The sequence below is a fragment of the Phocoena sinus genome, chromosome 16, assembly GCF_008692025.1.
Source record: "Phocoena sinus isolate mPhoSin1 chromosome 16, mPhoSin1.pri, whole genome shotgun sequence".
In the NCBI taxonomy this organism is placed as follows: domain Eukaryota; kingdom Metazoa; phylum Chordata; class Mammalia; order Artiodactyla; family Phocoenidae; genus Phocoena; species Phocoena sinus.
This window is the reverse complement of record NC_045778.1, coordinates 53,978,052-54,001,040: the sequence shown is the minus strand read 5'-3', so window position 1 is coordinate 54,001,040 and position 22,989 is coordinate 53,978,052. Positions and strand designations below refer to the sequence as shown.

At 44.5% G+C, this 22,989-nt stretch overlaps 1 protein-coding gene across 2 annotated transcripts in view; it reads left to right on the top strand.

The window, feature by feature from the left end:
* Positions 1-22,989, top strand: part of PIK3AP1 (phosphoinositide-3-kinase adaptor protein 1) — a 113,057-nt gene that overhangs the window by 72,467 nt on the left and 17,601 nt on the right. For both annotated transcript variants that reach the window (XM_032607781.1, XM_032607782.1), the window contains 5 exons: positions 5,792-5,887; positions 9,458-9,655; positions 13,516-13,581; positions 15,431-15,636; positions 16,638-16,710. In XM_032607781.1, coding sequence (XP_032463672.1) covers positions 5,792-5,887; positions 9,458-9,655; positions 13,516-13,581; positions 15,431-15,636; positions 16,638-16,710 — 639 coding nt within the window. The remainder of the gene's footprint in view (positions 1-5,791; positions 5,888-9,457; positions 9,656-13,515; positions 13,582-15,430; positions 15,637-16,637; positions 16,711-22,989) is intronic.

Sequence of the window (22,989 nt, the reverse complement as noted above, 5' to 3'; positions counted from 1 at the left end):
GGTGAAGAATTATCGTTTGTTATCTTACAATGCCTCCTTGCTTTAAGTATATTCAATATAAAAATATTGATTGGGTGTAATTCTTTACTAGGAAAGGTAATTTGAAAATATGTGTGGATATTCAGATGTGAGAATTAACCCATAAGCATTTATTACTCTGAAGGAGGAGACTTGACTTCAAACAAATAAAGTTACTATTAAAAAGTACAAATGAAGTCCTCTTTTTAAAATTGTTCTCTACTTAGGACATTAGCGTGGGTGTAGAATTTAATAATAAAGATAACAGTAATAATAGCAGCTAACGTGCATTTAGCACCTCCTATGTGCTAAGCACTGTGCTTCTCATTTAATACTCATGACAAACCTATGATGTATGTACTATTATTATCACCATTTTACAGACAGGAAAACAGATCCTGAGAGGATGTAAACAACTTGGCCCAAGAAAATTGTGGGCAAAGAGTTAATGTAACAGCTCTCATTTCCCTTTCTGCAGGAGAATTTGACCTTTGTTGACTTCCACTCTGTTACCCTGGTGACCTGATAAAAGCCATATGTCAATTATGTCTCTAGGCAACATTGCCTATGATAAAAATGACCCCTAATTGGTGGTAAATTGCATCTGGAACTGAGAGGAGTTGTATGTAAACTATAAATACCTGAAAGGGACACCATACTTTGGGCTTCCCTGAGGGCAATGTCTCTGGATGCCTCTTATGGGGACCCTGGAAGCTAATGCCTCAGGAGTTGCTAATAAACTCCAGAGTTGAGAAATGCTGCTCCTTTGAGACACCATGGCAGCTTCTCCACCTGCCTGATATGGACCATGTCTCCTTGCGTAGGAGTTGCTGGATTGGTGTAAAGACTGCCCTCGATGAGGAAGGCTGCTTGGTACTGTCCTGCTGGTCTGTATCCTCCATCCTTCTGAGTAGACTGGCACCAGCACGGCCCACGGTCATCTTGTGAGTCCAAATGATCAGCTGGATCCAAAAAGTTGGATCTAAAAGTCAGTTGGACGGGTGGGTGTTGCAGTCCTATAGTCAGAAGTGGAAGAGTCAAAATTGGAAACTATGCATTCTGACCACAGTGCCCAAACCTCTCACCATCCTTTTAGGGTGCCTCAAGGAGGAGAAATAATTCTACTAATGTCTCAGGACTGATCTTTAGCAGATCCTAGTTTGTCTCCTTCCAAAGTCATGCTCTTAACCACCAGTGAAAGCGTGACTGTAGAGTAAAAAGATTTGTTTGTCACAGGTGGTCATTTAGCCCTGCCTTGTTCATCGTACCCAGAGGTGCGTGGCTCACAGGAGTCCCTGGAAGGTGACTTGATAGTGTAGATGGACAGGAAAGGGTCAGCGTAGGTCATTCCCAGGGCTTATGCTTCTTTAGTTTTGCTGTTGCATTTCTTCCTCTCCTTTTGTCATCTCTTTCCCTCCTACCTGTTCTTCTTCTTAAAAAAAAAAAAAAACCTTTTATTTTGAAGTACTTTTAGATTTAGAGAAAAGTTGCAAAAATGCTACCCTTCCTGTATACTTTTCACCCAGATTTCCCTAATATTAACATCTTACATAACCAGAGTACAGTTACTAAAGCTGAGAAATAAACATTGGTGCAATTCCACTAACTAACCTTCAGACCTTGTTCAAAATTTCACTGGTTTTCCCCCTAATGTTCTTTTTCTGTTCGTAGGTAGGACTAGATGCTGAACCTAGATAGGATCCTGCAGTGCATGCTGTTATTCTCCTTAGTCTCCTCCAATGTGTAACAGTTCCTCAGTCTTTCCTCATCTTGACACTCTGGAAGAACACCAATCAGTTATTTTGTAGCATGCCCTTTAGTTTGGGTTTGTCAGATGCTTTCTGTGATTGGACTGAGGTTATAAATTCGGGGCAAGAATGCCATAGCAATGATGTTGCATCCTCAGTGCGTTGTAGCATTACTGGTGCTCATTCTTTTTTCTCTCTTTTCTTTTTAAAATTCTTTCTTTAACCTACATAAAATTCAGCACATTATGATGGGGTCATAGTACTAGGGACAGAAGCCTGCCTCCTTGTTATAGAAGCGTGCCAGGTCCAGCCAGGGCTGCTCTTGCTGTTTCCATTTTTCTTCTACATTTTGTTTTTCCAACACTCTTTGTAGCTCCTTCAATTTTGCAGCTACATCTCAGATGTGGAAATCAGTTGTCTCAAACTGAACTTTGTTAGTGAAGTAGCTAGGCCATGCGTGTCTCTTTTACCACTGTCAGTGGGGGTGGCCGATTGTGTGTGTGAGGTTTGCGCTCTGGTGTTGCCAGCCTGGGAAATCTGGTTATTGGTGATTGAAACTGTCCTGATGCTGCTCTGCCCTCACTAGGTTCTTAGAGATGCTGGAGCCTGAGGGGGCTGTGGTTTCCTGGAGGATGCAGCACTGGGCATGACAGAGCCCAACAATAGGTCCACAAAACTTTTCCCTCCTCTCATCTCTAGGGGTGTCTGATGCAAGCAAGTCTTTCCTTCAGGGTCTTTTCCTCTGTGTTTTATTGTTGTGTGAATGAAGAGTTTCAAAAGTTGGCTGGGTCAGGGTCAGGCAGCTAAGGGGTGAGGTATTGTAGGGGTAGGAGTCAGGAGGGTAGAGGAGGGTCCTGCTCCCAGTAAGGCACACCTGTAGGATATGTCTTTCTTCCCAATTTTCTAACTCCATGAGAAACATGTCCCATAAAACCACAATTAAGCAATTTAAATAGAAATCTCAAATAAGTGGCATTTTTCTGGTCTTGAATTTTTAAGGAATGAATTGTGAGTTCTTAGAAAATTTTTTAAAATATTTATTTATTTATTTATTTTGGCTGTGCCGGGTCTTAGTTGCGGCATGTGGGATCTTTAGTTGCAGCATGTGGACTTCTTAGTTGTGGCATGCATGTGGGATCTAGTTCCCAGACCAGGGATCGAACCCAGGCCCTCTGCATTGGGAGCTCAGAGTCTTACCCACTGGACTACCAGGGAAGTCCCAGAAATTTATTTTTAAAATTAAAACACTTCTAGGTGTGTTTCAGGATCAGTACAGTCACCCTAATCTCTCTACGGTTTACTTTAAAGAATTCAGTGTTGACAAGAGAAGTTCACTGAATTAACAGTTTACTCATTTGGAATTACAGGGCTCTGGACCAGAGGTCATCAAGGTACATTATATTCAATGTAATGTCTCCACTACACACATTTCAAGAAACATTAAACTGAAAAGGTAGAAAAAGGGAATTGCTTTATCTTCCCTTTTTTTGGATAATATTTAAGGTAACGAAAACATGATCAGAGCTCTGCATTTCTTTCCTTTATTTTTTCAATAGGATAGAAAAACTAGAATACAAAAAGATGAACAGTGAAAAAACCTTTCTCCAGTCCTTGTCTGTCATCTTTCTAGTTCCCAGGAAACCATTGATCTTAATTTCTTATATCTCCTTCCAGAGTTTCTTTTTTGCATATACAGGAAAATACAAAAATAGAATCTTATTTTCCCCCTTTGGGGGCAAAAGGTAGCATATTAATTTTCAAAAATGTTGTATTTCTTAAAGATTCTGATTCATCAAGAATGTGTTTTTTTTTCTTTTGTCTCAGATCTTTTTTTAAAAAATTACATATTATAGCCCCCTATGAACCCCCTCTGGAACCTGATTGCCCTCCCTCCCTCCCAGAGGTAACCCCTACCATGAACTCAACATTTATCCTTTCCAGCATTTCAACATGTTTTCATATGTTTACTAGATATTTATGAATTCATAAACTACATGTAGTATCATTTTATAGACCTTAAAACTTTATATAAAGTACTTTATATACTGAAAACTACTTTATATAAAATACTTTATATACTGCAAACACCAGTCTGCAACTTTTTCACTCAACATTGTGTTTTGTTTTATTTTATGGTCACAAAATTTATATTTAGATTATTAAAAGATTGTCAAAGTTTGAAACAAGGTCGGATAAGAGCTATGCTATGTAATAATGTAATATCTGGTCACTGGAAAGTTTAAAAATTAGTATGGACTTCCCTGGTGGCACAGTGGTTAAGAATCTGCCTGCCAATGCAGGGGACACAGGTTCGATCCCTGGTCCAGAAAGATCCCACATGCTACGGAACAGCTAAGCCCGTGCGCCACAACTACTGACCCTGCACTCTAGAGCCCGCGAGCCAAAACTGCTGAAGCCCGCGTGCCACAGCTACTGAAGCCCACGCGCCTAGAGCCCGTGCTCCGCAACAAGAGAAGCCACCGCGATGAGAAGCCTGCGCACCGCAACGAAGAGTAGCCCACACTTGCCGCAACTTACAGGAAGCCCGCGCGCAGCAAGGAAGACCCAATGCAGGCAAAAATAAATACATAAAGAAATAAATAAATTTTTAAAAAATCAGTATGTTTTATAATTAGAAAATCGGTAATCTGGTAATTGACAGGTGAGCCATAATTTTTTTTAATAACCTGAAATTATTTTTGCTTTGGGAATCTAATTGTACATACTTGATCATAATTACCTAGACCTTTTAAAAAAGTGCTGATAGGGTTTTTCTCATATATGAATGCAACAGAAGCCACTATGGATAATTTGGAAGACAAAGAAAAGTGTAAAATAGAAAATAAAATGTCCATGGTCTGAAATGTCCATGACCTATCCATACTACTTCAGAAATAGCCACTATATACATTTTGATGTATTGCCTTTCAGGCTTTTTTTCTATGTACATACAGATATTTTGTTTCAAAACTAGGATTATGTCATGTGAAGTTCACTATCCTTAACATAACTTTACGACCATGACCTCTTTTCAATTAATATTCTTGGAAAATGTAATATAAATATAAATATTTCATACAAATTCACCAGACTGTATTTAACTGGTCCCCAAAGATCAAAGTAGTAGGAACAGTATATCTGTGTATACTGATTAAATTCAAATGATTTTTTTTCTCAAAGTATACTATTCAACTTCAAACTACATATTTTGCCTAAGCAAACAAGTCCCCAGTAACTGTGTGATATGCCTTACTGAACGCAACCTCTTGATATTATCAAAGTTCTGCTTTTAACACAAGGCTGAAATTTTGCTCCCAAAATGCATACTTCAGAGTCACAAAGTAACGTAAAGTAATGTTGGTTACTAAGGTTTTAGTAGAATCTGCTGTGGCAATTGAATAGTTTTCATACACAGTTTTGGTCCCCATGGGTTTATGCTTAATAGTGAAAAACCAAAGGTCTATGTGCTTCTTCCTTATAAATGACCAATTACATGAATGACCTAAAAATAGAGTTCTGGTTGTTATGTTTTTGAGATGGTACTATGTTGGTAGAGTGGCTCCCATACATCCTTTTTAACTGTTGAAAATGGTTCATTGTTTAAATAAATTACAATCTATCCATTCTTTGTTGTTTCTGCCTCCAATTATTTGTTGTTGTCATTTTGTGGGTTTTTTTGCTGTTGTAAAGACTACAGTTATATATTTAAAAATTAAGCTAGTTCTTTCAAACATAAATGAGCATATCTATACCTTTTGAGTCCTGTGGTCTAGGAAAGGGCCTGAAGGTTGTAAATGTTGCTCTCCTTTATACCCCATATTTACTGAGTGTCCTTATTGAGTAGGTAGTTAATTGGATGTATGGATGCATGCGTGGACCTATGGATGCATGGGTGATTAGATGGATGGATGGTTTAATGAATTCTTGAATCTCTTGATTTGTCAAACCTTGTATATCCACTTATAAAATGTCCTTGTCTGTGTGGAAGAACAACATACAAACTCTTAGTCTCCTTTTCCTTCTAGATGTTGAAATGCTTCAGGCCAGTACATCTAATCCAATCCCCAGAGACGGTTTCTCTCGGACCACTAAGGATTCTATGATCCGCAAGTTTTTAGAAGGTAAGTTGCAGCAGTGAGCAGGGAAGCAAAAAGAGGGAAAGAGAAATAAATGTAAGTTATTGCCTGGCTCCCTATGAGGGTTGCTCCACTGAAGGAATGGGCTGCCATGTACATGCCACATGGTGTGCTTGAAGGCACTCTATTCCCATGAGCTCCCCCATCAGCCTATTACAAGTAAGCCAGAAGTTCCCACCACTGGAGCCACTGCTTTGGTTAAACAAGTTGCCTTTAGCCAAATTTCTTTTTAAATACACTTGTTTATTTTTATTTGACCAAAATTTAATGAGTACCTACTATGAGCAAAGCACTATTTTAGTTGTTGGGCTAGGGGACACAAAGGAAAATAAGATATAATCAATACCCTCAAGAGACTTTACTTTCTGGTGAAGGAGGAGAACATAGGGGAACATAAACAGGTATTATTAAGTCAAGGTTATATTGGAGAGTGATTATATATATGTTGTCCAGTTTTCCCACTATTTATGAAGAGATTGTCTTTGCCCCCCATGTATTCTTGGCTCCTTTGTCATAAATTAATTGATCATATAAGCATGAGTTTATTTCTGGGCTTTCAATTTGTTTTCATTGATCTACAGTAGTCCATTTTTATGCCAATACTATACTGTTTTGATTACTATAGCTTTATAGTATAGTTTGAAATCAGAGAGTATGATACTTTCAGCTTTGTTCTTCTTTCTCAAGATTGCTTTGGCTATTTGGAGTCTTTTGTGTTTCCATACACATTTTAGAATTATTTGTCCTAGTTCTGTGAAAAATGCATTCGTATTTTGATCTCTATCAAATCCATAGTTGCATTGAATCCATAGTTTTCTTTGGGTAGTATGGTCATTTTTTTTTTTTTTTTGGTCATTTTAACAATATTAATTCTTCCAATCCACGAATGTGGTATATCTTTCCATTTATTTGTGTTGTCTTCAGTTTCTTTCATAAATGTCGTATAATGTTCAGAGTACAGGTCTTTTACCTCTTTGGTTAGATTTATTCCTAGGTATTTTATTCTTTTTGATGCAATTATAATTGGGATTTTTTTCTTAATTTCTGTTTCTTATAGTTTATTATTAGTGAACACAACAGAGTTCTGTATGTTAATTTTGTATTCTGCAACTTAACTGAATTCATTTACTAGTTCTAACAGTTTTTTGTGGGTTTTTTGGGCTGTGTTGGGTCTTTGTTGCTGTGCGCGGGCTTTCTCTAGTAGTGGTGAGTGGGGGCTACTCTTCGTTGCAGTACATGGGCTTCTCATTATGGTGGCTTCTCTCGTTGTGGAACACAGGCTCTAGGCACGTGGCCTTCAGTAGTTGCGGCACGCGGGCTCAGTAGTTGTGGCTCACGGGCTCTAGAGCACAGGCTCAGTCGTTGTGGTGCACGGGCTTAGTTGCTCCGTGGCATGTGGGATCTTCCCAGACAAGGGATCAAACCCGTGTCCCCTGCATTGGCAGGAGGATTCTCAACCACTGCACCACCAGGGAAGCGCCACAAGTTCTAGTAGTTTTTTGATGGCATCTTTAGGATTTCCTATATACAGTATCATGTTATCTGCAAACAGTGACCATTTTTCTCTTTCCTTTCTGATTTGGATTCCTTTTTTTAAATTAATTTATTTTTAGCTGTGTTGGGTTTTTGTTGCCACGTGCGGGCTTTCTCTAGTTGTGGCGAGTGGGGGCTACTCTTCATTGCGGTGAACAGGCTTCTCATTGTGGTGGCTTGTCTTGCTGCGGAACACAGGCTCTAGGCACATGGGCTTCAGTAATTGTGGCGCATGGGCTCAGTAGTTGTGGCTCATGGGCTCTAGAGTGCAGGCTCAGTAGTCATAGCGCATGGGCTTAGTTGCTCTGTGGCACATGGGATCTTCCCAGACCAGGAATCGAACCGTGTCCCCTGCATTGGCAGGCGGACTCTTAACCACTGCGCCGCCAGGGAAGTCCCTGTTATTTGTTTTTCTTGTATGATTACTATGGCTAGGACTTCCAATACTATGTTGTTCCTGATCTTAACAGAAATGTTTTCAGCTTTTCACCATTGTGTATGATGTTAGCTGTGGGATTGTTATATATGGCCTTTATTATGTTGAGGTGTGTTCCCTCTATACCCACTATGTTGAGATCATAAATGGATGTTGAATTTTGTCGAAAGCTTTCTCTGTATCCATTGAAATGATCATATGATATTCATTCTTTAATTTGTTAATATGATGTATCACATTCATTGATTTGCAGATATTGAGTCATTTTTGCATCCCTGGGATTAAATCCCACTTCATCATGGTGCATGATCCTTTTAATGCATTGTTGAATTCCCTTTGCTAATATTTTGTTGAGGACAATTTTGCATCTATGTTCATCAAGGATATTGGCCTGTCATTTTCTTTTTTTTGATGTCTTTGTCTGCTTTGGGTATCAGGGTGATGCTGGCATCATAGATGAATTCAGCCACTCTATGTCTTTTTTTTTTTTTTTGCGGTATGTAGGCCTCTCACTGTCGTGGCCTCTCCCATTGTGGAGCACAGGCTCCGGATGCTCAGGCTCAATGGCCACGGCTCACGGGCCCAGCCGCTCCGTGGCATGTGAGATCTTCCTGGACCGGGGCACAAACCCTCATCCCCTGCATCGGCAGGTGGACTCTCAACCACTGCGCCACCAGGGAAGCCCCTCCCTTTAGCTTTAATTTTTGCCATTTTAATTACAATGTGTCTTGGTGTGGACCTTTTTGGGTTGATCTTGTTTGGGACTCTCTGTGTATCCTGGACCTGAATGTCTGTTTCCTTTCCCAGGTTAGGGAAGTTTTCATCTATTATTTCCTCAGATATGTTCTCTGCCCCTTTTGCTCTCTTTTCTCCTTCAGAAATCCAAAATACTTTTCTTCTTTTCTGTTCAGCTTGAGTGATTTCCACTATTCTGTCTTCCAGTTCAATGATCTGTTCCTCTGTATTATCTCATCTACTATTAATTCCTTCTGGTGTATTTAAAAATTTCAGTTATTGTATCGTTCAGATCTGCTTGGTTCCTTAAATTTTCGAGCTCTTTCTTAAGCTTCTCACTGTGTTCATCCATTCCTCTCCCAAGTTCATTGAACGTCTTTATGATCATTATCTTGAACTCTTTATCAAGTAGATTGCTTATCTTCACTTTGCTTAGTTCTTCTGGGGTTTTTCTTGTTCCTTCATTTAGAATATATTTCTCTGTCCCTCATTTTGCCTAATTCTCTCTTTTAATTTTTGTGTATTAGGTAGCTTGGCGATGTTTCCCAATCTTAGAGTGGTGGCCTTATGTAGCAGATGTCTGTGGGGCCCAGTAACACACTCCCCTCTGGTCACCAGAGCTATGTGTTCTAGTGGTGCCCCATGGGCCTTTCTGTTGTGGCAGGGCCAACTACTGTGAGTGTGCAGGTAGGTGGGGCTGGCCCCCGGCCTGGTTGGCTGCCAGGCCCTACCTAATGTGGAGGTGGCCAGCTTGCTGATGTGCAGAGCTGGGTCCCAGGGCAGCTGGCTGTATGACCTGGGGGTCCCAGGGTTTGACAATAGCTTTCAGTCACCTTTCTCTCTGTTTCTAGGCAACAGCGTGGGAATGTCCAGTTTGGAGAGGGAGGTACATCATCTCGGTCAGGAAGAAGATGTTTATCACACAGTGGATGATGATGAGGCCTCTTCTGTGGACTTGGCCAACAGGCCCCCTGTCCCAGTGCCCAGGCCAGAGGCCAGTGCTTCTGGCACTCACCAGCTGTCTGACAATGAACCATACATTTCTAAAGGCAAGTGTGGCAGGGAATGATGCACAGTGGGGTCTTCAGAGCCTCTCAGCAGGAATTCCCTGGATCCTCTACCTCCTGAACCATTGCTCAAGACCATGCCCTTCTGAATGGTCTCCAACCAGCCCCAGGAGACAGAGTCAGAGCTTGGGGCAGATTCTGGAACTAGACTAGGGGCAGTGGTCAGATTCAGTTCTGGCCTTCCTGGAGGAATTTATGCATAGTGTGAAGACAGAGATAAACAAGATGTCCCTCTACTCCAAATGGCAAGATCCCTGGTAAACTTTTATCTCCTGAAACTCTCATTATTATTATTATTTTTTTTAATAGTTAACATTTATTGAAATCTACCAAGAGTGCTCTATTTGGAATATGTCATAATAATCTATTAGGTAAGGGCCATTATCATCCCCATTTTACAGATGAGGAAAATGTAAGCCCTCATTTTTGAGGCTTACAGAGGTCACTTGATTACCAAGTAGCAGAGCCAGGATTTGAACTCAAGGAATCTGACTCCACAACCTTGGCTTTCAGCCACAATGCTATGCTGTCTACCTTCGTACATTGATAAAAGTTGGTGATAATTGGGTTTTGACCCATAGTGATCCCTGGGACATTAGTGAGATGCTGATAGCATTGTCAGTTTCACTATCTTTCAGGACCTGATTTTATTAATATGATTACAAGTACTGTAAGAGTATAGGAATTGCCAGATCTGTGCGCTTGACCTCCATTCCATTTTTTAAAATAAATTTATTTACTTATTTATTTATTTATATTTGGCTGCGTTGGGTCTTTGTTGCTGTGTGCAGGCTTTCTCGAGTTTTGGCGAGTGGGGGCTACTCATTGCGGTACGCGGGCTTCTCATTGCGGTGGCTTCTCTCATTGCGGAGCATGGCCTCTAGGCACATGAGCTTCAGTAGATGTGGCACGCAGGCTCAGTAGTTGTGGCTCGTGGGCTCTAGAGTGCAGGCTCAGTAGTTGTGGCGCATGGGCTTAGTTGCTCTGTGGCATGTGGGATCTTCCCGGACCAGGGCTCGAACCTGTGTCCCCTGCATTGGCAGGAGGATTCTTAACCACTGCGCCACCAGGGAAGTCCCTCCATTCCATTTTTAATAGTATAAGCAGGTTGTGGAAGGTATGGCAAAGATTATAAACTGGGGAAGATAGCCCTTAACCAGAGCTCCAGGTAGTTGGGCTGGGCTTGTCAAATAAAGTACAGCATGCCTCGTTAAGTATGAATTTATGACAAACAGCAAATAATTTTTTAGTGTAAGTGTGTCCCAAATAGTGCACTCTTTTTTTCAGTTTTGGTTTTGGTTTGTTAAATCTGGCAACCTTAAATTGGGTAGAAATACAGTGGGGGGATATTATATATTGCCTAATGCCATCAGTGCTCATGGTTTGCCATCCCTTGGATGGCATCTCCTTTGGCGTGTGTAGCAGACACTGTCAGTGTCCTGCTCACATCTCCCCAGCTCTTTATGTTTTTGTGCCCACTGGATGGACCCTGCCTGTTAGAACCCGTGTCTTTTAGCCTGATGGCTTTCTCTGGCAGGACAGGCTGGAAGAGTTGGGGGATTATCACCCCTGGATGCAGCCCTCAACCACTGACTGAGTAGAGTTGTTGGCTGAGTACCCTAGCTTACTTGCCCCTTTACTGGGAGAACTCTGGAGTGCATGCTCTACATTGCTTTCCAGAGCTCCCCAGCTTGCCCATCATGGTGACTTACTGGATAACCCACCATTTATTGCTTTATCCACTTCCCTGTCTTACCTCCATCACCTCTCACATAGTCTACATGTACTTGGTTCACTGTCCCCAGGTCTGCTGCTTTTTTTTTTTAAGAGACATTTTTTCCAGAGTTCTTTTTTTTAAAATTAATTAATTTACTTATTTATTTTTGGCTGCGTTGGGTCTTCATTGCAGTGCATGGACTTCTCATTGCAGAGCATGGGCTCTAGGTGCGCGGGCTTCAGTAATTGTGGCACACAGGCTCAGTAGTTGTGGCTCGTGGGTTCTAGTGCACAGGCTCAGTAGCTGTGGCGCACAGGCTTAGTTGCTCAGTGGCATGTGAGATCTTCCTGGACCAGGGATCAAACCCATGTCCCCTGCACTGGCAAGCGGATTCTTAACCACTGCACCACCAGGGAAGTCCCCCAGGTCTGCTTCTAAAGGAACCCAAATGAAGAAGCATGCAAATATATATTGATAATGCCTAAATGGCAGGGGGTGGGGAGAGGGTGTTGATGGTCTGGCTCATAGTGGGAAGTTCAGTTGGGAGGGGCATAGGTGGTTCCTAAAGAGCCTTGATGGACTTGCTAGGAAACTGTGAGGAGGAAAGGAAAGGAGAGGGGCAGGAGATGACAAAAAGGGCAATGGTTTGGAGTCCAGGACACCTGGGTTCAAGTCTCAGCTCTTACATTTTTCAGCTGTACAGTATGGAACATTGGGTAAGTCATTTCACCCTCTTTGGCCTTAGTATCCTCATCTATAAAATGGGTATCATAATAACATATGTATACAATGATGCATAGTAATACTCTGCAGAGCCTTATTGTGAGGGTCAGATGGAATAATACATGAGGAACTATTTTATAAACTGGAAAGCACTGAGTAGACATCCCTTGTGTTAACTAGCAAGCCAAGGTATTGCTGTCTTATTGGCATCAATCTCAAGGTTTAGATGTGAATAATAAAAGTTAACATGGAGTGCTTACATGTGCCAGGCCCTATTCTCAGCACTTTCCATGTATTAACTCGTGTAATCCCCACAAAGAGGAGGGTACAATTATTATCCTCATTCTACATATCAGAAAACTGAGGCAAGAAGAGGTCAAGCCTCTTGTCTTAGGTTGTATGGCTCATAAATGGCAGAGCAGGATTTGAACCCAGGGAGTCGTGTGCAGAGCCCAGGGAGACTTAATCACTATGCAGTCCTACCACTGAGTGAACGCTTGTCATTTCCCAGTTTTCCCTACAAGTCTTTTTTTTTTTAAATAAATTTATTTATTTATATATTTTTTATTTTTGCCTGTGTTGGGTCCTCGCCACTGCGCACGAGCCCCCTCTAGCTGCGGCGAGCAGGGGCCCCTCCTCGTCGCGGTGTGCGGGCCTCTCATTGTGGTGGCCTCTCCTGCCGCGGAGCACGAGCCCTAGGCACGCGCGGGCCTCAGCAGTTGTGGCATGCGGGCTCAGCAGTTGTGGCTCACAGGCTCCAGAGTGCAGGCTCAATAACCATGGTGCACAGGCCCAGCTGCTCCGCGGCATGTGGGCTCCCCCCGGACCAGGGCTCGAACCCACGTCCCCTGCATCGGCAGGTGGACTCCCAACCACTGCGCCACCCGGGAAGTCCCCCCTACAAGTCTCTTGTGCATGACTGACTTCATCTAAGTCCCCTTGGAGCCTTGCACATATTTCACCTGTTCCACTGCTCTGAGTTCTGTCTTATGGCACTTGTTGACATGTGAAGTGGCACTTCCTTTTATTCTCAAACTTCAAGGTGTTCCACGGCTTGCGTCAGTATTCAAGGATCCGGAAAAGGGTAATCTTGTTCACCTTACCCTTTTCTTTAATGATCTCGTAAATGCTGATCATGTCCTCTGACTGGCTCTGTCTTTCTGGTTTGAGACCTTGTTGGTTTGGTCTGTCTTCCTTTCACAATCCCTATAGCTTCTGCTCATTGGTTGCCTCCTAAAGTTTTGGTTTATAGAACTGCATACAGTGGTCCAAGTTGTGATCCATTATTATTATTTTTTTGTACAAGATTTTGGTAATTTTTTTGGTAAATGTATAAAATATTATAAAGCCTTTTAGAAAGAGATCTTATTTGGCTTTACCTAGAATACTCTTTATCTCATAGTTTTTGCAGAAAAAAGTCAAGAGCGGCCTGAGAATTTCTACGTTACTTCAGAGAGCATCAGGAAAGGTAAGCAGATGTCCTCAGCTTCCTTTTGTATGACCTGAACTTCTGGGTGGTGGAAGTGTTCATGTTTCAGTGATTTCCACGTGTAACAGCTCCTTATCCTCGAAAAACAGAGAGGTCCAAGAGATACCTGAAGTGGAGCTGTACTGATGGTAAAGGGAGAGGAGAAGAGATTGGGGTGCCTTAGAACACTGTACTAATCGATCATACCAATAACATTGATACCCTAGAAAGTGTCTGTAACAGCACACTAAAGTACAATTTAAACATTGAGACTGATACCAACAGGATGAAAGTGGGCAGCCCAGCACCCAATCTTTACCTGGTGATGTAGCCCTACCATGCTATGTACCTACCCTATCTGTATTAGCTAGACTATACTTTAATTCAACTTTTATTTGAGACATTTTGCTTGCCACTGGGTGACATTTTTCTTTCTTTTCCAAAGACCTTTTAAGGAAGCTTGAAGAGATAAGTATTCTTTTGTTCTTGATGAATTTCCTTGTGCTAAACAGAGGCATTCAGTATTATCCCATTGATGATTCTTCTGAAAAGGAACTATGACACCATCTAAGCGTTTGAAAACTTCCCTAAGGGCTTTGGTGGTAGGAGATTGGAACTGATTAGCTTTTGCATTTTTTTTTTTTTTTGTCCCCACACTCCAACTCCCAACACAATTAAAGACAGCCTGGAAGAGGGCAAACCTGGGAGAAAGTTATGTGAGTGTGTGTAGACAGATGAGTAAATGGTTGGTAAGAATGATTAGCTTCTTTGAAGCTTTTTCAATACCCACTGGAGAAATCATCTCTCTTTTTCCTTCATACCGTCTCCCTGAATCACAATGTTCACATGGGGTCCTGCTGGAGAAATTTAGAATCAAAGATAGCCCCCTACAGGAAATGAGCAGTGAAATGTCAAGTCGTTTTCATATGCTCCAGTGGCCCCATCACCTCTTCAAGTAGCTCTTTCTTCCCACAGAACTTAGTGGAGTCACAGAGCCTAGAGAGAGAGGAGTTGGCTTCATACTTCCCTAGAGTATCCAAAGCAGAGAACTATAAGTTTTTAATACGGAGGAGAGGTTGGCACATGAACAACCCAAGGAGAGTCAGCTGGGACCCAGAACCTAATTTTTACCTGGTGATATTGGACTGGGTCATGATTCTGTTAGCACTCCAGTCTCCTCAGGCAGTTCATACCCGTCGGTCCACAATCACTGTGCCCCATGCTGCTTGGAGGCAAGGGGGATGGGGAGGGCTGGAAGTGGTGCTGGGAGAAGCAGCCTGGTTAGACTTGCCTGTATATTCTCTTCTGGAGTGGATTTTAGTCTAAATCAGTGGTTCTCAATTGGGGGTGATTTCTCCTCCACTCCCCACTCCCCAACCGGCCAGAGGACATTTGGCAATGTCTGGGACATTTTTTATTGTCACAACTGAGGAAGGGGATGCTCTTGCCATCAAGTGGGCAGAAGCCAGGGATGAGGCTAAACATCCTACAGTGTACAAGACAGCTACACAACACCAACAAAGAATTATCTAGTTTACAATGTCAATAGTGCCAAGGTTGAGAAAGGCTGGTCTAAAGGCTTCTCAGTAATTTATGGTGACTCACTCCGTGGATGCCTTACTTCCTAAAATGGTGTGGCCTTGTCTACTTTAGTGTAACAGGATTTGAAATTATTAGCTGCTTCCCTCTCTCTGATTCCACGTCATATCTCCCTTTTCTTGGTTCCATATGTAACTGTTCTTTTGAGACACATCCTCTTGAGCCCATGGCCAGCCTCATTAACCCCACTCATCCGGTCAGCTCTCCCCAGCGGCGCCGCTGTCAAGCTGAGTTTCTCCATCCTTTCCAGAGCCACCTGTCAGACCCTGGAGGGACAGGCCTCAGTCAAGCATGTATGACCCATTTGCTGGGATGAAAACTCCAGGCCAGCGGCAGCTTATTACCCTCCAGGAGCAGGTGAAGCTGGGCATCGTCAACGTGGATGAGGCCGTGCTCCACTTCAAAGAGTGGCAGCTCAACCAGAAGAAGCGGTCTGAGTCCTTTCGTTTCCAGCAGGTAACTGGCTCCAGATGGACTTTGTTTTATGTCTGTTTCTCTGCTAGACAGCGGAGGAGGGCTGGGTCCGTGGCTGTCTTGTGTATTGCTGTAACTGTACACCTGTGACTGGGCCTGAGAACATTTGCTTGGTCAGAGACTGACCAAGCTCAGTCTCTCAGCTGCAGTCACAACCCAACCAACCTTTCAGTCCTGCCTCCGTGGCTCCCTCACGGGAACCTTGTGCTCCAACCAGATGGTCTGGATGTTGGTCCCTGGGGCATTTCCCTAGAATGCTCAGACACTTAACTTCAAGCTGATTGTTATTTATTGATTAAAATAGCAACAAATCCTGACCCTCACATGTCTGTTCAACATTTATTGAATGACTGCGATAGACCAGACTGCAGGATTACAGAAAGGTCCGAGACCTGGTCTCTTGCCCTTCGAGAGCTCACAGTACCTCTGAAGAGACCACACGTGCACACGTGTGCGCACACTCACACACACACACAGGGTAAGGCAGTGTAGCCCAGTAGCGGATGGCATGGGCAGCAATAAGGACTGGAGCATTATGGGAGGGGGCGCTTAGAAGGTGGGCCTTGACCCAGGCTTGGAGTGAAGTCATGGAATCCATGACCCTCAGGGTCAGGGGAATGTGTGAGGACACAGTCTCAGAGGTAGGAATGTAGGTGGAGAGCTTGTAAGCAAGTAGAAGACAGGCTTTTCTAAGGGGCGTGCAAAGTGGGTGGTAGGTTATAAGGCTGGGAAAGAGCTGAGAACCAGAGAGGAGGGGAAATACTTTGCTGTGGACAGGATGTCTTCTCTTCAGGCACAACTTCTAAGAGGGCTTCGATTTCTCTGGGAGCCGATTGCAAATGCACTCCAGCCTCGTCTGCACGTTGGAAATGTTATTGCAATGTGATATATCTTGCAAATGTCATAAAATCAGAAAGAAACTCTAATGCCCAGAGGGTATAATTCTGGGGTATATTTTTAAAATAAACTAAATTTTTTTCCAGGAAAATCTTAAACGGCTAAGAGATAGCATCACCCGAAGACAGAGAGAGAAGCAAAAATCAGGAAAGCAGACAGGTATGTGGCTTCCTGGGGGTGCTGCATGCTTTGGGACTTTGCTGTGGTCTGTTGTCCTTGACTCTCCTTTCTGCTGGGGCCTGAGTGGGCAGAATGCTTGCCCAGCACCTGTCACCTGTCTATAGATCTGGGTCCCCCACTAGGCTGTGAGGTCTTTTGGGGCAACGGCTTTGTCTTGTTAATTCTATAAATCTAGTACCTGGCACATAAGGCACGTCAGCAAATGAATGAAAGGAAGGCTTGAACTCTGCGTCCCTCCTCCCATGAAAGAGGATGATAATGCTTTCTCCCCAGGCACCTGACTCTCGCCTTGGCATTTAGGAAGACACTTTTTTTTGAGCAGAGAAAAGAGAAAATCCCATTCACATAGTGTCTGTTTCTGATTCAAGCAGGGCACTGCGTCATCAGTGTCCACACCAAACACTGCTTTGGAAGCCCCGGTCTCAGGTGCAGCAGGACTCCTGCCGTGTGTGGTGGGGGCCCAATAGCAGGGCCATGGATTCCAGTTGTGCTCACCGAGGACCGGGCCCCTCTGTCCCCCTTGACCCTGCCTCCCCCAGGTGCTACCCATGTGGCACCACCACCCCTGAGCAAGGAATGGGCATTTGCCCGCACTGCATATCCTCGCTGAGAGCTTCTGCCATGGTGGGTCTCTGTTATTTACACTGGCCAGCCTTATACCAAGAAGAGCTGGCAAGAAAAGACTTTCAGAGGCATTCAGATCTTGAATGGCACTCCATTGCATAAAGAACTACGCTGGTGCATAACTTCTATAGTTTGTCTCCAGCTGCCATCAACGGCCCGACTTCCCATGAACCTGGTCAGTCTGGTAATACCCTGGTCTTCAAACAGGACCTCTTCCTGCCACAGGCCCCTTGCTCGTGCCTCTCCCTCCTCACCTGTATGAAACTACCGGCACTGGGAGACCCAGCCCTGACAGCCCCTTCTCAGTGAAGCCTTCCTGGACCACTCCTGGCCATTGTACTCCTTCTTCATTTGAGCATCTATAGAACCTAGTATCCCTTCCGTCCACCTGGCACTTCTTTTCTGTTGCCTCTGGTTGTTATTACTTCATTCCTTCAAACCATCAGCAATTCCCAGAAGTTCTGCATCCAAAGTACATGTTATCATTTCTGACGACCTTCCATGCCACAGCTGCATCCAAGCCACCACCATCTCTTCCTGGATTAATGCAGAAGCCTCTTCAATTGTCTCCCTGTGTCCATTCTTATTCCTCTACAGTTAATCCTACAAACTGTAGTCAACAACCTTTCAAAAATAAAAATCAGATGATGTCACTCTCTTGCTCAAAACCCTTGGGGGCTCTTGTCCCAAGAGTAAAATCACACTCTTCATTGTGACCTACGAGGCCCTGCGTGATGTGAGGCCTGAGCTCATCCTCCACTTTCCCCCACACCCTGTGTTCCAGTTGCAATGGACTGCTTTTTGTTGCTCTGTCATGCCAAGGGCATTCTGCCCAGGGCCTTTGCACTTGCTGTGCCCACTCCACTTCTTTCCCCACGTCCTTACCCACTGGCTCTTTTTCATCCTCCAGAGTTAGGCCATTCTCTCCAGAGTAGCTCTCCACGACTCACCTCCTGTGCCATTGCTCACCCTCTTCTCACAAATCACAGACTGGAATTATGTTTCTATTCTCATGGTTATTTTCCACACCCCTTCTCCCCCCAAACCTGCCACCACCACCTGCATAAGCTCTGCAAGGACAAGAACTTGTCTGTTTTGTGCTCTGCTGAATTCCCAGCACGTAGCACAGTACGTCGGTGGAACTCAAGAAATCTCTGTTGGAATGGTTGGTTTGAGTGAAACGTTTGGTGACACCATTCATTCATTCCACAGATACTTACTGAGCACCAGGCACCCAGCCAAATACAAATCTTACACCTGTAAGATGCAGTCTTCACCATCTGGTAGCTCATGAGTTAGTCTTTTATTTGTTTAGGTCTGGTTTTCCCAGCTACAGCCTGTCCCACAATGCCTAGCACAGTGTTTTGCAAGCAATACAGCCTAGTGAATATTATTGATTTTGACTTTTTGGAAAAAGAGGGCTAAAGAGGATACAACCGTGGCAGAAAGTCAGAGGGGTCATCCTCAGACTCCTGCCTGGGTGACTGAGTTTTAAATGTATGCTGCTACTACCCACCCTTATACTTGTCTGCCTTCTATTTGAGAGGAGGAAAAAGGAGAGAAGGGAGAAAATCTGTTTCAAGAGCTGCAGTCATCCTAGGGTCAGACAATAGAGTTCTAGGTGGTAGAGGGCTGAGGTGCTTTTTAAAACTAGAGCACATGAACCCAGAGGTCAATAGAAGCCTTGACTGAAATGAAACATTTCAAGCTTTTAAATATAGGTAGTATCAAGAAAATTGCGATTTGGTGGGGCACGTGGTGTTTGAAGGCCGGTGAGTCATAGTGTTGGAGTCGTGTGTGCTCAGCAGCCTGGGCTCCAGAACCGAGCCACTGGTGTCATCACACATGTACCACCCACCCAGGCTCCACCTGGGCCCACTGGAGAGCTGGAAGCAAGACAAACATGCATGCCGAGGAGTAGAGGGTTGCAGGCATGGGCCCTGGGGCCAGCAGGGTTGAGGTCAAGTTCCTGCTCACTGTTCACCCCTAACTTGCTGGAAACCATGGGCAAGATACTTCACCTGCCTGGGCCTCAGTCCTCATCTGCAAAATGGCACGAATAAAAGTGCCCATCCAGGAGAGTCGCTCTGAAGATTCAATGAGTTAGGGCATAACTGGGGTCAGGCACAGTGCCCAGCACATGGAGGCACTCTAAAAACCACCCACACGTCAGCTGGCATCCTCTTAGCCAGGGCTTCCCAGGGAGAGTGCGCTGAGCTGGGACTCACCATCCAGGGGCCAGGCCTGGAATTGTGGCTTTTGACACATTTTACAAAGTTCACTCAAGGCTAATCAGGCCCCGAATAAGTGATACCCACCAGTGGCTCTAGTCTAGATTAGAATGGTCCATGTCTAAAATTTTCCAAAGGAACATGGGTTAGATGCCCTACCTTCCCTGCTACCCTACTCTTCAAGAAGCAGACCCCTGACCAGGATTTCGGGGTGGTGGTGGTGAAGGGTTAAGTATTTTTACTTTTTACATAAAGGGTTTTAATTAATGTCATAACTATTAAAAGATTAAACTGGGCTTCCCTGGTGGCGCAGTGGTTGAGAGTCCGCCTGCCGATGCAGGGGACATGGGTTCGTGCCGCGGTCCGGGAAGATCCCACATGCTGTGGAGCGGCTGGGCCCGTGAGCCATGGCCGCTGAGCCTGCGCGTCCGGAGCCTGTGCTCCGCAACGGGAGAGGCCACAGCAGTGAGAGGCCCACATACCGCAAAAAAAAAAAAAAAAAGATTAAACTATGTATAATTTGACACTGAACAAGAACGGCTGGGGGCCGCAAGTAGCCCACATGGGGAGAGTGTTCTGCCCATCAGCACCAAGAGTCTCCCTATATTTTTGTTTTTTATTTTGGTAAAATGTACATAAGATAACATTTCCTATTTGCATGTAAATGTACAATTTGGTGGCATTGAGTACACTCAAAATATCTTACAGCCATGAACACTAACCATTTCTAGAACTTTTTCTTTCCTGGCAAGGATTTGAACTGATATGGGAGGTGATCCTAGAGAACACAGGAGCGGGTGGGAAGTGAGAGAGGAAGGAAAGGCGGCCAGCAGCGTGCAGTTAGCACCATGGAGACTGCAGTTTCATCTCCCCAGAGACGCTGGGGGTCAATGGAGAGCACTCTGGAAGAGTTATCCCTCCCGCGGGGCATTTAGACACCAGCTCCCGTGTCTTTGGGTGAGGCCTGCTGGGAGATGGGTGCTTGTAATCCGGCTCCCAGAGAAAGCTCAGGCAGTTGCAAGTTGGACCCTGTACTGCCTGGTGAGGCCCAAGGTCATCAGAGCATCTGCCAAAGAGAAGGCATCATTTACGGTTGAGTGAATATGATATACTAGATCTTTGCATAAAACTCGATTGTGTATTTAGTACATTCTAACTTGAAATTGCCTATTCCGGGGATTTTCACACTCAGGTGCTCCAGTGCTGCTGCATCCATGCTTGTAGTGGTAGCAGGTAGGAACTGGGAGGCAGTTGGGGATGGGGTAGGGGAGTAGATTTGGATTGGAACAGGGTTTGGGGCCACTTACTCTGCTTCAACCATTGCAGCTCCTTTTTAAAAACTCCGTTTCCTATACTGAGCTTCTGTTTTCACTAGAGGAAAGAATCCTGCTTCACAAAAAACAAAAAAACGTTTGAAAACTGTCGACACAGGATAACGTTGACCTATAGGAAAATTAGGGCCGATGAATGGCATTTCTGCTTGAAGGACCTTTTCCAGGAATGGAGGCCACTCCACTCAAGGACTGACTCTATTCATTTGGAAACCTCATTTGCCTTAGAAAAGAAAAACAATGGTGATTTTTCTTTAATTTGAGTTAAAAGACCAGGGACGATTAAAAAGTAACAGATTGTTCATAATAACTTGCCAGTATTTCTTCAGCCCTGGGGAGTTGTTTTCCTCTCGCTGAGACGGTGCAGAGCGCTGATGGTGTAGGAAATCAGAGGAGGGCTGGCTGACTCCCGACTTGCTGAACGGCCTGGCCCCGTGGAGGAGAATATCAATATTTGTGTTCTGGGCGTGTCTGTGGCCACTGCACGGCAGGACCTGGAGAAGCAGGCTGGGTCCCAGGAGGCCTGGGTTCTGATCCCTGCTTTGTCACTGAATCACTTCATGATCTAGGCCTTTTCCTTTAACCACTCTGTGCCTCAGTTTCCTCATCTGTGGTTACACCCAGCTTATCTGCTTCACGGAGTAGCAGAGTTCAAGGCAGGAATAGTAACACATGTGAATGCACTTTGGCAAAAGTACTATGCAGTATAGTGATGATAATTACTTTTCCTGGCAGTGTCCCTTTATTCAAAGAATATCCGGATTTTGTAGACACTTAGACTGGCTCTACTTGATTTTTTGAACTGTTGACTCCCAACTTTTTTCCTGTGTATTTTACTTTCCTTCCTCCTCGAACTGTTCAGAGTCGAAAATTGCTTCATTGAAGTGAATTAAGCAGACAGGAACCTCCCTTTAAGAAACTGTTGTTAAACAGCTCGGTCAAAGCTGGGGGGGAAAAAAGTGTCACCTGTTTGGGCTCTGAGCCACCATGGGCTCACACCCATGTGTGGGTACACTGGCTAGTCTCCACCCGAGTGCTTCCAAGCTTGGGTGGGTGCTTCCACTCACTGCTCAATTGTAAGCAAGAGAGCCCAAGGACATGAAAAAGATCTGTGTTCCACTGAGACCTGGAAAGCTGGGTTACTACTAGGACCAGACACTACGCTTGGAACCAGAGTCTCTAGGATGAGGAAAGCTCGAGCTCATGCAAACCAGCAGTCCACTGTTCTAATATTCTCCATGCAGAATGGTGAGCACACTTGGTCTACCCTGTCCTCGCACCTGCGCTTGTTTACCCGTTTACCCTTCTTGGCAGACCTCTGGCTTTGGCAAGCGGAGCCACCCCTGCCGCTGCGCTCCCTGAACTTCCTGCCACACCCATCCCTAGCAGAGGAGAGGCGAGGAGGAAGTGGTTCCTTGAGAATGAGACCACATGTCCCCAAAAGTCCCCCCCGCACTTACACCTCTTCGCAGAGGCCCTGCCCCAGGGCTTGGGAAGGTCCAGGGCCTCAAGGGGAGCCCTGTGACAGGAGATCACCTGGCTCTCACACTTCCCTGGAGAGGAAGCTGGTTTGGACCCGCACAGATGTTTTGTTCCACTTGTCAGCTGGAGTTGTTCCCTGCTCATAGCACCCAGGGGTGGAAATCTAGGGAGGAAGAAAGACCAGCCACTGGGCAGGGCTAAGCCAGTAAAGAGGTTACGTTAACGCTTTGCAGGGCAAAGGGATAATCTACCCTTATGAATCTGTGGGGTCTCAAACCACTGATGAGCTGTGCAAGTCACCAAATCTTTCATGGGCCTGATGGATCTCCTTTCGTGAACTCTCTGGATCATTGCTGTCATTGTGGACCACCCACCCACCTTTCATCCATCACTTACTAAGGGATTGAGAGGCAGTCTGAGTAGTGATTAAGGGCCTGGACTTTGGAGCCTGGGTTCAAATCCCAGCTGTCCCCCTTACCGACTGTGTGACAGGGATATGGGACACGCTACTTCACTTTTCTGTACCTTAGTTTCTATTTAGAATGTTGACAATAGTATTTATTTCATGGGTTTCGGGAGGATTCAAGGAG